The sequence below is a fragment of the Nomascus leucogenys genome, chromosome 10 (genome assembly GCF_006542625.1).
Source record: "Nomascus leucogenys isolate Asia chromosome 10, Asia_NLE_v1, whole genome shotgun sequence".
Lineage (NCBI taxonomy): Eukaryota > Metazoa > Chordata > Mammalia > Primates > Hylobatidae > Nomascus > Nomascus leucogenys.
In genome coordinates this window covers 99,582,110-99,595,250 of record NC_044390.1, presented here as the reverse complement: position 1 = coordinate 99,595,250, position 13,141 = coordinate 99,582,110, and the positions used below count along the sequence as shown (strand labels likewise).

General features: G+C 60.7%; 1 protein-coding gene across 12 annotated transcripts in view; it reads right to left on the bottom strand.

The window, feature by feature from the left end:
- Positions 1–13,141, bottom strand: part of FBRSL1 (fibrosin like 1) — a 96,178-nt gene that overhangs the window by 37,430 nt on the left and 45,607 nt on the right. For all 12 annotated transcript variants that reach the window (XM_030821728.1, XM_030821723.1, XM_030821726.1 and 9 more), the window contains exon 5: positions 84–113. In XM_030821728.1, coding sequence (XP_030677588.1) covers positions 84–113 — 30 coding nt within the window. The remainder of the gene's footprint in view (positions 1–83; positions 114–13,141) is intronic.

Below are 13,141 nucleotides of genomic sequence, written 5' to 3'. Positions count from 1 at the left end.
TCCAGGGCCCACCTCACAGGGCCAAAGTCAGCAGGGGAGGGCAGGGCCGTCAGCCGAGCCCAGGAGGAGGACGCTGGGCTTACCTTGTCATCCGGGCCGCTCTCGCTGTCACACTGCAGGGACAGAGAGACAGAAGTGAGTCGGGGCCCCACCAACCAGTGTCACCCGCCCGGGGCACGGCGGCAGCCAGGCTGCAGGGGCACAGGTGGGGCGGCCCTGGCTGCTGCCAGGAGAGGGAGGTGCCAGCAGGCTCAGGTGGTCGGGGCGGTTAGGAGGAACCTGGGCCAGGGCCCGGTGCTGCACCAGGCAGACCGGGATCACAGCCCCCCCACGTGGGATGGACAAAGGGGCACAGCCAGGCCGACTCGCCAGCGGTGGGGACAAGACTGGCCCTGCAGCCCAAGAGGAGCCCTCACTGGCCAGACCCTCAGAGCAAGGCGGCCATGAAGACCCCCATTGTGGGCCAGCCAGGGCCTTCCTCACACCAGGAAGGAGGGCAGCCTCCGGCCCAGGGCAGCCCCACTGTCCCGTGACCCCCCGAGGGGATCGATGGCACCACATGGGCTGGGAGATCCAGGCACCCCAGCTCCTCATGGAGGGCAGAGCCTGGTCAGGACAGCCGGGAGCAGAGGAGGGGCTGGCAGCACACGGAGGGCCACGGCCGCTCAGGGTTAGACACTCGATGCCAGCGCCATTTGTCAGCTTGGCTGGTTAGGGTGGGGGTGTGATAATCCCAAACACAAATCCGTTTTCCATTTTCAGTAAGCAGAGCTTTACAAAGAACACACTGACTGCAATGTCCCCCAAAACAATCAAAAGGGGAAAAATCCCTTCCTGGCGACTGCAATTATGAGGAATTCACGTCGAATGAATGACATGGCGGAAGAATAAACCCCCCAGTGCACGGAGGGTGGTGAGTGCCAGCCGGACGTGTGGGCGGCGCCCTCCTGTGTGGAGCCCACTGGGTTAATGCAGGGAACCGAACGCACGGCCACCCTTCATGTCCAGCCGCGGCTGCAGAGTGTGCAGTGACGGAGTTCACGGTACGGTGTGAAATGCGCTTTAGCAGACACTCTGCAGCCAGAATGTGCTGCTCCCAGCCCATGACGAGTCACACTCCAGGTGGCTCCTACTGGTGGGATCCCAGCTGGGACCCCTGGGGAAGCCGGGCAGCTGGGGTGGGCCTGTGGGGGGGTCTCCTGAGGCTGACAGGCTCCCCCAGGCTGTCTGTCCCGGCTGTGTGCTGCCCTGGTGGGCTGGGCCAAGACCCCCAGGGTGGGTGTCCTTTCCCACACAGAGAAGGAGGGTGTGAGCCTCTTCTGGCTGCACAGTTGTGGCCAAGCCTTCTCCTTGGGTCCCCCTGGTCTGGCCTTTTAGCCGTGGCCAAGCCCTCTCCTAGGGTTCCCCCTGGTCTGGCCTTTAGGGTGAGAGGCAGAGGAGAAGGGCCTCAGTCCCACCCGCACCCGCCCAGCCGGGCCCACCACACAAGCACTGAGGGCTCCAAGTCAGAACCGGGCCCACCCCGCCCCGGAGGCCGCAGGTGCGGAGCTCACCAAGGGCTGGGCCACAGGACCCCCACATGCAGACCCGCTTTGCTGGCGGCCCTGGGCCCCTTGAGGCCTCCATCTCCCCTGCTGTGATACGGGCGGGCCTTGGTGTTTGGTGAGGAAAGTATGAAATGGAACTGCCCAGGCTCAGCCAGGAGCAAAGGAAGCAAAGACCAGGACGTGGGGCAGGGAAGAGCCACGACCTCCTGCGGGGAGCGCAGGGGAGGGGAGGGACATGCCAGAACACGCCAGGGCTGAGGGGACCAGCAGGGCCGGAAGAGGGCAAAGCAGGAGCCCAGACTGTACCAAGGGTGCCCTCTGACACGGGGAGCCTGGGGAGGGCAGAGAGGGAGTGCGCCCTGGAGGCGGGACAGGAGGCAGCCCCGCCAGCATCCGGAGGCCTGTGGGGGCGTCAGGTGCCCTTCTGGCCTCACAGTGGGATTTCTGGGGACCCCCAGCAAGGCCTCTCCCTGCTGAATTTGCGCTGCAGAGCCTTTGACTTGGAAACTGCAATCCCACCAGACTGTCGGGGCTCTGGCCAATCAGGCCTCGAGAGCAGCCTGACACTTGGGGCCACATGGGTGCACCCGTGGCCTGGGGGCCACCTGCCCAGTCTGGCCTCTGCTCTTGTCCCCACACTCAGATCCCTGCTTGAGCCTGGGTTGGCCCCAAAACCCATGGGCCGGAGCCAGCAGCTCCCACAAGCCCGGACCTGGTTACAGATCTCCCCGTGGGTTTCAGGTCTGTGGCTGGACCCAGGCAGGCTGACCGCACAGGCGAGGGTTTAATGTATCCAACAGCAAAGAGACACTGAGGGGTGCTTTCCAGCAAGCGCACAAGAGGACGCTATATGGATCCTCTAATTAACCAAACAGCACGGCATTGTCAGCCAGGCGCAGGCAGGGGTGTGAATGAATTCATGTTATTAAGTCCTACTGAATTAATGTTTAACTGCAGTGGAGTCGGCATTGAATGAGGCAATCAATCAGGGCGAGCAGAAAAGGAGAGACACATCCACCTCTCGGGGCCTGCCCAAGTGAGGCTACCTTTCACGGGGCTGGGGCTGTGCTCGGGGGCTCAGGAAACGTCACCCTGGTGTGGGTCTGGGATAGGCAGGAATGCCTGGGAGCAGAGGACAGACCCCAGGCCCCGAAGGGACATGCTGGGCGTGGTCAGGAGGCCAAGACTCAGGCTCCAAAGACGCCCCCTCTGTGCCACACGGCCCCACGCTGGGCGAGGCCCTCAGCTCTCTATGTCTCAGTTTATGCTTCTGTAAATAGGAACAACTTACAGGGTCGTCCCTTACAGCTCATAGGGTTAGTGTGTGGCTTAAATAAGTGAATATGTGCAAAACACTAAGGCAGTGCTTGATATACAGTCAGTGTACATTATACACATATGATGATATCATCACAACCATCACCATCCTCATCACCATCACCCTCCTCACCATCACCATCACCCTCATCACCATCACCATCACCCGGACCACCATGTTCACCATCATCCTCACCATCGCCACCATCACCACCACCATAATCACTATCACCAATGTCACAACCATCACCATCACCATTGTCATCAGCATCCTCACACCACCACCATTATCATCAGTATCGTCATCCTCACGTCACCATCCTCCTCGACAGCATTACCATCCGTTATCTTCACCACCACCACCATCGTTACCATCAGGTCACCATCACATCACCCTCATCCTCACCACCAGCATCACCATCATCATCTGCCCACAAAGCCAAGAACGAGAAGATGCCATTTACCCTGGCGTAGGTGAAGTCCTGGTCTGGGAGTTTTAGAGTCTCTTAGCCCTGGCAGTGCTCACGCTTGTCTATGACCCTGACGGCCAAGGCTGGAAAGCTGAGCCTTCCTGCAGCCACAAGGAGACCCTGACACCAAGTCTCTCCTTCTCTGCTTGTCCTGAGCTCCAATGGCAGCCAGCAGGCAGCAGCTCCCTGTACCATGGTCTGCCAGCCTCCAAGGCCCCTGAGTCTGTCGAGGCTCACCATCCAATAATGGCCCTCGTGACCACTTCTCAGTGCTTGTTCTCTGCACCCATTGCCCTCAGTCAGTCTGGTTTTAAGCCGCACCAAGGCTCGGGGCCCCTGGACCACTTAAACCCGGGTGCCTGGGGTGGGGAGTAGCAGCCGGGTGATTCCGGTGAGTGGCTGTGGGGGCAGGCTCTGCCCCCGAACCACTGGGCTCTGTTCCTTCCTCCTGCCCAGGGCCGCGGCCCTCACACCTAAGGTGTGGGGTGGCCAGAGGCAGGCACCTGACAGGGGTTCCAGACCACTCAGCAGTGCCAGTCAGAGGCCAGGTGTGAGCCAGGGCTCCCCACCCCAAGCCCACAGCTCAGCTCTCCCAGGCCCTGGGAAGCTCTATCTGCCCCACCTCCATCCCGGGCTGGGTGTGAGAGCCGCGGTGGGGCTCGGAAGCATAGGCACCTGTTTCGTCCTCCGTGAGAGTGGCTTCCCCGACCACCCCAGGGGCCACTGCGTGTCACTGTATTCACAGATGTGGCTGTGCGGTGGGGACACCTAGCACCTCCAGGCTCCATTAGCGGCCTTCCCAGACCCTCACCCGTGGGTGGACAACGGCCTTGAGACATGGCTTTTAGAGCCACAAGCTGGGCAGGGGGGCACATGGGCTCGGTTTGGCCTGATTTTTTTTTTAAAATTGGCTGCCAACATTTGGGCACCTGGAGACTTCTCATGAGCACCGATGACTGCTTCCTGCTGAGAACAAGAAACTGCATCCCCGCGTGACAGCTCCCTGTGGGCTCCCGACACCTCCCCCAGCTTCTGGGCCCCAGCCCTAGGGCGTCAAATGCTGGGCATAGCCCAGAGTTAACATGCACCCCCTGGAGCTCGGTCTGGGCAGGTCCTGGCCCCACTGCTTCGTGGATACTGGACACCGTGGCAAAGGTCTCTTCGTTTCTCCGAGCCTCAGTTTCCTCATCTGCAGAGACAGAGGTGCCTTCATGGGGCTTCTGAGTCAGAGGAGGCAACGTGCGTGGCAGGCTCGGGACAGCAGCCGCTGGCGGCCAGGCTTCATAAATGGGAGCTGCCATCAGTGTCACCTTCACTGTCATTGTCACCACCACTGCTACCAACCCCTCCCCCTTCCCTCATCCCTCAGAGGCATCTGAGCCCACCCCACAGCCGGGCACGGGCCCTGCCAGCTGGCAGTGCACCCTTGCTACCCGAACAGCCTGGAGGGAGCTTGGCCCCCATCACCCAGGCCTCCCTGCACCCCTTCCAGACCCTGGGTGGCTACGGGCTGGGGTTGGGGCTGCCTGTCAGCCCCACACATGGGGAGACACAAATCAGCACGGCTATTAGGCAGCAAAGGACACGCGCCTTCCCTTTCCAGCGCAAGCGTTAATTACGGCTTTGCTGCGCTCAGGGGCCGCCTGATCCCACTGCTCAAACAAAGGCATGAAAAATTCATGAGCAGGGACCCTGCGTTGAGGTCACTGCTCCCAGGAGTCCCTCAGTGTCTGGGCCCCGACCAGGCAGGGTGGGGAGGAGACAGGAGACAGAGGGGCCAAGGGGCTGTCCTGGGGAGGGTCTAGGCCCAGCATTGGGGGAGGGTGCTGGAAACACTGCCAGCCTCTACTTCCACCTCCCCAGCTTCCATCCAGGAGAGCTGTCTGGGCCTGGTGGGTGGGAGAGGGGCTGAGGCAGGGCCAGTGAGGGCTGGGTTTCTGCCCTGAGGCACTGCATGAAGGTTCCCGAGCAGAACTGCCTGGGGCAGGGGGCCCTGACCCCTCCACACCAGCAGAAAAAACGCCCCAACAACACGGGCGCCTGCACCAACCTGAGGTACCTCTAACAGCGGCAAGGCGTGGGCAGGACGGAGTGGAAAGGCACGGCCTGAGTGTTGGGTGAGAGGCCGAGCTGCTGGGAACACCGGTGTGGAAGCCCCCGCCTGGCTGAGCTCGTGTGGCCCGAGTGTGCACATGTGTCCTCCATGGGGCCCTGTTGAGCCATGTGTGCACACTCAGGTGCCCGGGGATACGAGGAGCATCTGCCGTGTGCACGTGTGCCGTGGCGTGTCCTGTGTGTGCCAGTTCCTGGCCCCTCCCTGTGCCATCTGGTCATCCTGCCCTTGGTGGCTTCTGCCCTCAGTGTCCTGCCACGTGTCCCAATGTCTGTATGTGGAACGTGGGCGCCTCAGGACCTGCCACGGAGCCACGTGCCGCTGAGTGGGGAAAAGGGCCACCTGCGCCGACTGTGCTGGGCCCTCGTGGGGCAGACGGCAGCTCGGCTGCTTCACCTATTGTCTGAACCTGCAGCCCAGAAACTCCAGCTCCCTGGATGGCTCAGGGCAGTGGGGGGAGCGGCTCTGGAAGGGATGGGGCAGGGGCATGAGTGGCGGTGGGCCCCGTGCCCTGCCCTGTGGGACCCCATCTTCCCAGATGGCAGTGCCAAGGGCCCCCCCTTCATTTGGGCTGCATGCTCGGCCGGGATATGCAATGCATTCCAACCAAGCGATTTGGCTGAAATAAAGGGCAGGGGCTGGTGTGGCACTGGCAGCCCCCAGGGCTGAGAGCAGCTGGGGTGGTTTCAAGTTGAGCTTCACACTGTGTGAAATGTCTCACGATTGGAAAGGTCATTCTCAGTCCCTTTTGGCCGCCTCAGTCCTGTGAATCCGTACCCCTCCACCGTGTGGGCTCAGCCCAGGCTCCACTTCCCTTCCCCTCCATGGGCAGAACTGGGCTGCCTGGGGGGGCGTGGCCAGGTGGGAGCCACCTGTGCACTCACCCCATGCAGCCGGGCAGCTGTCCCCAGGGTTGGGGGGGGTGCGTGACCTCCGGGGGGGGCTGCTGGCCCCTCGTGGGCAGGAGGTTACGGGTGTGGGTGCTGGAGCTGCAGGGCCCAACTCTGGCACTTGAGGGTGAGGCGCCTTTGGCCTTCCACGGTACTGGCACAGAATGGATGGGTGGGGCCCACTGAGTGCATTTGCACCTGATGTGCCTCAGGGTAGATGTGGGGCTGTGCCCCCCAGGCTCACAGTGGATTTGCACCTGATGTGCCTCGGGGTAGGGGTGTGGTGGGAGGCTGTGCCCCCAGTGTCACAGCAGTATCAGCCCATTTCATAGGTGAGGAAGTAGAGGTTCAGAGGGAAAGAACTTTCTTCAGCTGCATGGCTACTCTGCAAGGGCCTGGAGCTGAGCCCAGGACTCACAGCTGGGGATCTGGGGATCTGGGCTTGTGGGGCCATAGGTGTGGGGCTGGGAGCCCTCCTGACATCAGGGAGGGCCCCCCCGGGCGAGGCAGGTGCAGTGAGCAGTGGGCTTGCCCTGGAGCCTGGTTCCAGGTGCTGATGTGGTGAGCCCAGAGCAGGCGCCACACACACCACAGGCGGCTCGGAAGCCCACGGGATGGCTGGCAGGGACAGTGTGCGGTGCTTGGGTCAGGGGGCATGTGGAGCCCACTGAGAGGGGATGTCTGGCCTCCATTCTGGCAGGGTTGGGTGCAGGAGACAGTGTGGGGCTGGGCTCTGCTGCTGCACCAGGCCAGATGGAGGTGTGCCAGGGACTAGGGTGGGTAGGTGGCCGGGGCCAGGGTGGGTAGGTGGCCGGGGCCAGGGTGGGTAGGTGGCCGGGACCAGCTGGGTGCACTTTCAGGGTGACCCACAGGGAATGGGGCCCAAGGCCGAGGGGAGGTGGCACCTGGCGGGAGGGACCTGGGGTCAACTGAGAGAGGGCTGGGGGGCAGGACTGGGTGGGTGGGGACACGGGCCTGGGAGACTGGAGTGGGTGGGCATGGGGCTGGAGGGCAGGACTGGGTGGGCCGGGGCACGGGGCTGGAGGGCAGCACTGGGTGGGTGGGGCACGGGGCTGGAGGGCAGGACTGGGTTGGTGGGGCACGGGGCTGGGAGACTGGACTGGGTGGGTGGGGCATGGGGCTGAGGCTTCCTGGCCTACCTGAAGGCCAGCTCCTCCCTCTCTGACCCTGATCCTAGCATAGATGCTCCCCGCCCACTCCCCAGGCCCTTCTTCTCTGGAGACTGGAAGAGCCGGCGCCCGGAAAGAGCTGCCATGGAGCCTGAGGGGTGGGGGCCGGGCAGTGTGTGGGGATGTGGCTCATTTGCAAGTCGCCACGGACCCACCTGCTGCCCGATGGGGAAACTGAGGACCAAGTGCATGGGAGCCCACCAGGGCACAGCCTGGGGCTGGCTGGGTGGGTTCTGAATCCTGAATCCAGGCTCTGGAATCTGTGGCAGAAGCCCTGGAGGCCACGCTCACCCTCCGGTCAGGGCCCCGCCATACTGAGGCCCACCTTCCTCTCGCTGTCCTTGGAGGTGGAGGCACCCTTGCACCTGGTTACACAAGATAATCGGGTGGCGGTCACGAAAATGCTATGCTTGCTTACTCAGCAAATTCAATTTTTATGAGTGTTTAAGCTTCAAAGCACAACAAAGCACTAATTACCCAATTAATGAGCAATTAACAAGCAATCGAGTCACTGCAGCCAACTGCCACAGCCTCCAGGAGCTGCAGGTGAGTGAGGCTCTGGAGCAGACACACTGGAGCTGGACTTGCCTGTGCACCCTCCCCAGTGCCGAGGCCCCATGGGCTGTGCGCCCGCCTGTGAGGGTGCCTCAGGAGAGGCTGTGCCACGCGGCAGCCCCGTGGCCATCACTGCCAGGGAAAGCTCTGGGCTCTGCGGCGCCCACTGGAGGCCCCCACTCAGTGCACCCAGCACAGCCCGCGCTTGCCTCAGGCCTTGCAGGACTCAGGCAGCCCTTGACCTCCAGTCCAGGCTGGTGAAGAGACAGCTGGGGATGGAAAGGGGAGCGGTGGGGCTGCAGGGCTGGCACCCCTGCCTCTGGCCCCAGGATCTCCCCATGCATTTCTGAACTTTCCCTGAGAGCTGCCAAGGGAGCAGGCCTGGCGAGCCCTGCGTCGGCGAGGATGTGGGGCTGGAGCCCTGGTTAGGAGGAGAGGCAGCTGGAGAATGCACCCTCCCAGGCCCCTTCCATCTCAGGACCTCCTATGATTCAAACTAACTCCCTCCCAGGCCTGGCCCCAGGGACCGGCCCCTGGGTCACAGGGCCTCAGCCCAGCCACACCCAAGCTCACTCTGACCAGGGATCTGGGTGAGCCCGTTCCCCCAACGCTCTTCGAGTCCCAGCCAGTCTGGCTCCTCCTGGCACTCAGGGCTCCGCGGCCCCTTCCCTGAGCTCTCCGTGCAGCGGTGGCCCCTGTGCCTGCACACGAGTGCGGCCAGCTCCTGCTCTGGACCCTGATCCCACCCAGCGATGATCTCCGATCAGCTGCTTATTTGCTATCCATGGTCTTGTCTGTTGAGAACATGGATCCTGTCCCTGAGGATCCACGGGGTCCACTTAGCTGGAGACATGGCAGGCACACGCGTGGGCAGCCTGGGCTCCGAAGTCCGCACTGCCTGTTGCCCCACGCTGTGGTTGGAGGGGACAAAACTGTCCTCGTGGGGGCTCCCGACTGTCACAAGATTGGGGCACTGGGTGCTGGGGGCCAGTCTCCAAGGGAGCACTGCCCAGCCCCAATGCAATTCCAGAACATTCCGTCAGACATGTACAGAACTAGAAACCTGTTTAGCACCCCGAGCCTTGGGCCTAAATGCTCTAAAATGCACAAAATCACCTTTAATTTTCTCAAGTTGTGACTGCCACAAATAGGAACATCTGGACTGGCATTTGCACTGCAACACCCTGGGACACGGGCCGGGGAGGGCCCACCACAGCTGCCTCTGGGCTCGGCCCGACCCACACACTGGACAGGCTGGACCGGCATTTGTGCTGTGACGCCATGGGACGTGGGCGGGGAAAGCACTCACCTCAGCCACCTCCAGGCTCGGCCCGACCCACACACTGGACAGGAACCGTCTCAATCAGAACGGCTTTCCATTCTCTACCCGAGTGCCACCTCTTCCTATTAAGTACGTGTCCCTGGCCACACACTCTGTGGGCTTCACACCCACGGCAGAGGGCACCCACCACACGACAGGGTGGCCACGCAGCACATCCCTAACCCTCTGCCCTCACATCCTGTCGAGCGTACACATTACGTACACACCATCATGTACACATGCACTCACATCATGTACACATGGCACAGACACCATCATGTACATGTGCACTCACACACACCATCAGGGACACACGTGCACTCACGCCATCAGGGACACACGTGCACTCACGCCATCATGGACACACGTGCACTCACGCCATCATGGACACACGTGCACCACCCACAGCCCATCAGGGACACACGTGCACTCACGCCATCATGGACACACGTGCACCACGCCATCAGGGACACACGTGCACTCACGCCATCAGGGACACACGTGCACTCACGCCATCAGGGACACACGTGCACTCACGCCATCAGGGACACACGTGCACTCACGCCATCATGGACACACGTGCACTCACACCATCATGTACATGTGCACTCACACACACCATCAGGGACACACGTGCACTCACACCATCATGGACACACGTGCACACACACCATCAGGGACACACGTGCACTCACGCCATCAGGGACACACATGCACTCACGCCATCATGGACACACGTGCACTCACACCATCAGGGACACAAGTGCACTCACGCCATCATGGACACACGTGCACTCACACGCCATCATGGACACACGTGCACTCACACCATCAGGGACACACGTGCACTCACGCCACCATGGACACACGTGCACTCACGCCATCATGGACACACGTGCACTCACGCCATCATGGACACACGTGCACTCACGCCATCATGGACACACGTGCACTCACACCATCAGGGACACACGTGCACTCACACCATCATGGACACATGGCACAGACACCATCATGTACATGTGCACTCACACACACCATCATGGACACACGTGCACTCACACCATCATGGACACACGTGCACTCACACCATCAGGGACACACGTGCACTCACACCATCAGGGACACACGTGCACTCACGCCATCATGGACACACGTGCACTCACGCCATCATGGACACACGTGCACTCACGCCATCATGGACACACGTGCACTCACACCATCAGGGACACACGTGCACTCACACCATCATGGACACATGGCACAGACACCATCATGTACATGTGCACTCACACACACCATCAGGGACACACGTGTACTCACACCATCATGGACACACGTGCACTCACACCATCATGGACACACGTGCACTCACACCATCAGGGACACACGTGCACTCACACCATCAGGGACACACGTGCACTCACACCATCATGGACACATGGCACAGACACCATCATGTACATGTGCACTCACACACACCATCAGGGACACACGTGCACTCACACCATGGACACACGTGCACTCACACCATCATGTACATGTGCACTCACACACACCATCATGGACACACGTGCACACACACCATCATGTACATGTGCACTCACACACACCATCAGGGACACACGTGCACTCACACCATCATGGACACATGGCACAGACACCATCATGTACATGTGCACTCACACACACCATCAGGGACACATGTGCACTCACACCATCATGGACACACGTGCACTCACACCATCATGGACACACGTGCACTCACACCATCAGGGACACACGTGCACTCACACCATCAGGGACACACGTGCACTCACGCCATCATGCACACGTGCACACACCATGTACACACAGAACACATGGTCATGTACACATGGCACACATACTGTCATGTACATGTGCACTCACACCATGTACACACATCCACACATGCAAACACGTGCACACACACGTGCACTGCCATGTACACATGCACTCACCCACAGTCATGTACACACGTGCACTCACACCATCATGGACACACGTGCACTCACACCATCAGGGACACACGTGCACTCACACACCATCAGGGACACACGTGCACTCACACCATCATGGACACACGTGCACTCACACACACCATCATGGACACACGTGCACTCACACCATCATGGACACACGTGCACTCACACCATCAGGGACACACGTGCACTCACACACATCAGGGACACACGTGCACTCACACCATCAGGGACACACGTGCACTCACACACACCATCAGGGACACACGTGCACTCACACACACCATCATGGACACACGTGCACTCACACCATCATGGACACACGTGCACTCACACCATCAGGGACACACGTGCACTCACACCATCAGGGACACACGTGCACACACACCATGGACACACGTGCACTCACACACACCATCATGGACACACGTGCGTGCACACACACACCATCATGGACACACGTGCGTGCACACACACACCATCATGGACACACGTGCACTCACACACACCATCAATGGACACACGTGCACTCACACTGTCATGGACACGCGTGCGCTCACACACACCATCATGGACACGCGTGCGCTCACACCATCAATGGACACACGTGCACACACACACCATCAATGGACACACGTGCACTGTCATGGACACGTGTGCGCTCACACTGTCATGGACACATGTGCGCTCACACACACCATCATGGACACGCGTGCGCTCACACCATCAATGGACACACGTGCACACACACACCATCATGGACACGCGTGCGCTCACACCATCAATGGACACATGTGCGCTCACACACACCGTCACGGACACGCGTGCGCTCACGCCATCATGGACACGTGTGCGCTCACATTGTCATGTACACATGCACACACGCAGGACTCCTAACCCCTGGCCCCACGAGCCTCCCCTCTGGGTCTCTGCTCAGCGGCTTCTCTGGGGATTCCTGCACCCCCTGGGCCTAGTGTGCTTGGGGCACCCACAGCCTCAGCCTCAGTTCCCCGTGCACCTCCTGCTCTCTGGTACTGGCTGCATCTGCTCCTGTTCCTCATCTCTCTGGGAGAGCTGGGATCTGGCAGCCAGGGCCCCACACACCTGCACATCAGCTCCGCTCCCCTCTTCACACCCAACCAGCACTGTCAGGGGGCCAGGCTGCAGCCCGAATCCTGCCTCAGAGGCCTCACCAGGGTTTCCTTCCATCTCGCCCTCTACGTCCCCACAGCGGATGGCGTGTGGATCTCAAATCCACTCTCCTTTTTCTCATTAGTGTCCCTCCCAGCACAGCCCCGGCTGGGCTGGAATAATTAATGAACCTGTGTCAGGGAATGAATAAAAGATGGCCCCCCAGCCCCGAGCACGTGGCTGACCTTTCTTGGAGCCGACCGTATTAATATATTCTCGTGTTGTCAGGCTCAAAGTGCTAACTGCCTCATGAATTATTTATCGACACAAAAAGTCTTAACCAGAAACAGTGTTAACATTAATTCCTAACCCCCGTGTCACAGCAGCCCGGCCTGTTCCCATAATTGGATTTCAGCTTGACGGGCACCCCAGACTCTGGCCTGGCCCTCTCCAGCAGGGCTGCGTGCCACCACCTTCACCGCCTGTGCTGCCCTCCTCGGTCGGGGATCTCCCTGCCCTATGGGGCTGTCCTGCCTGGTGGACGGCTGTGGACCCCGTACCTGGGAGCGCTGCAGGGAGCTGTGGGTGGGCTGAAAGGCGGCAC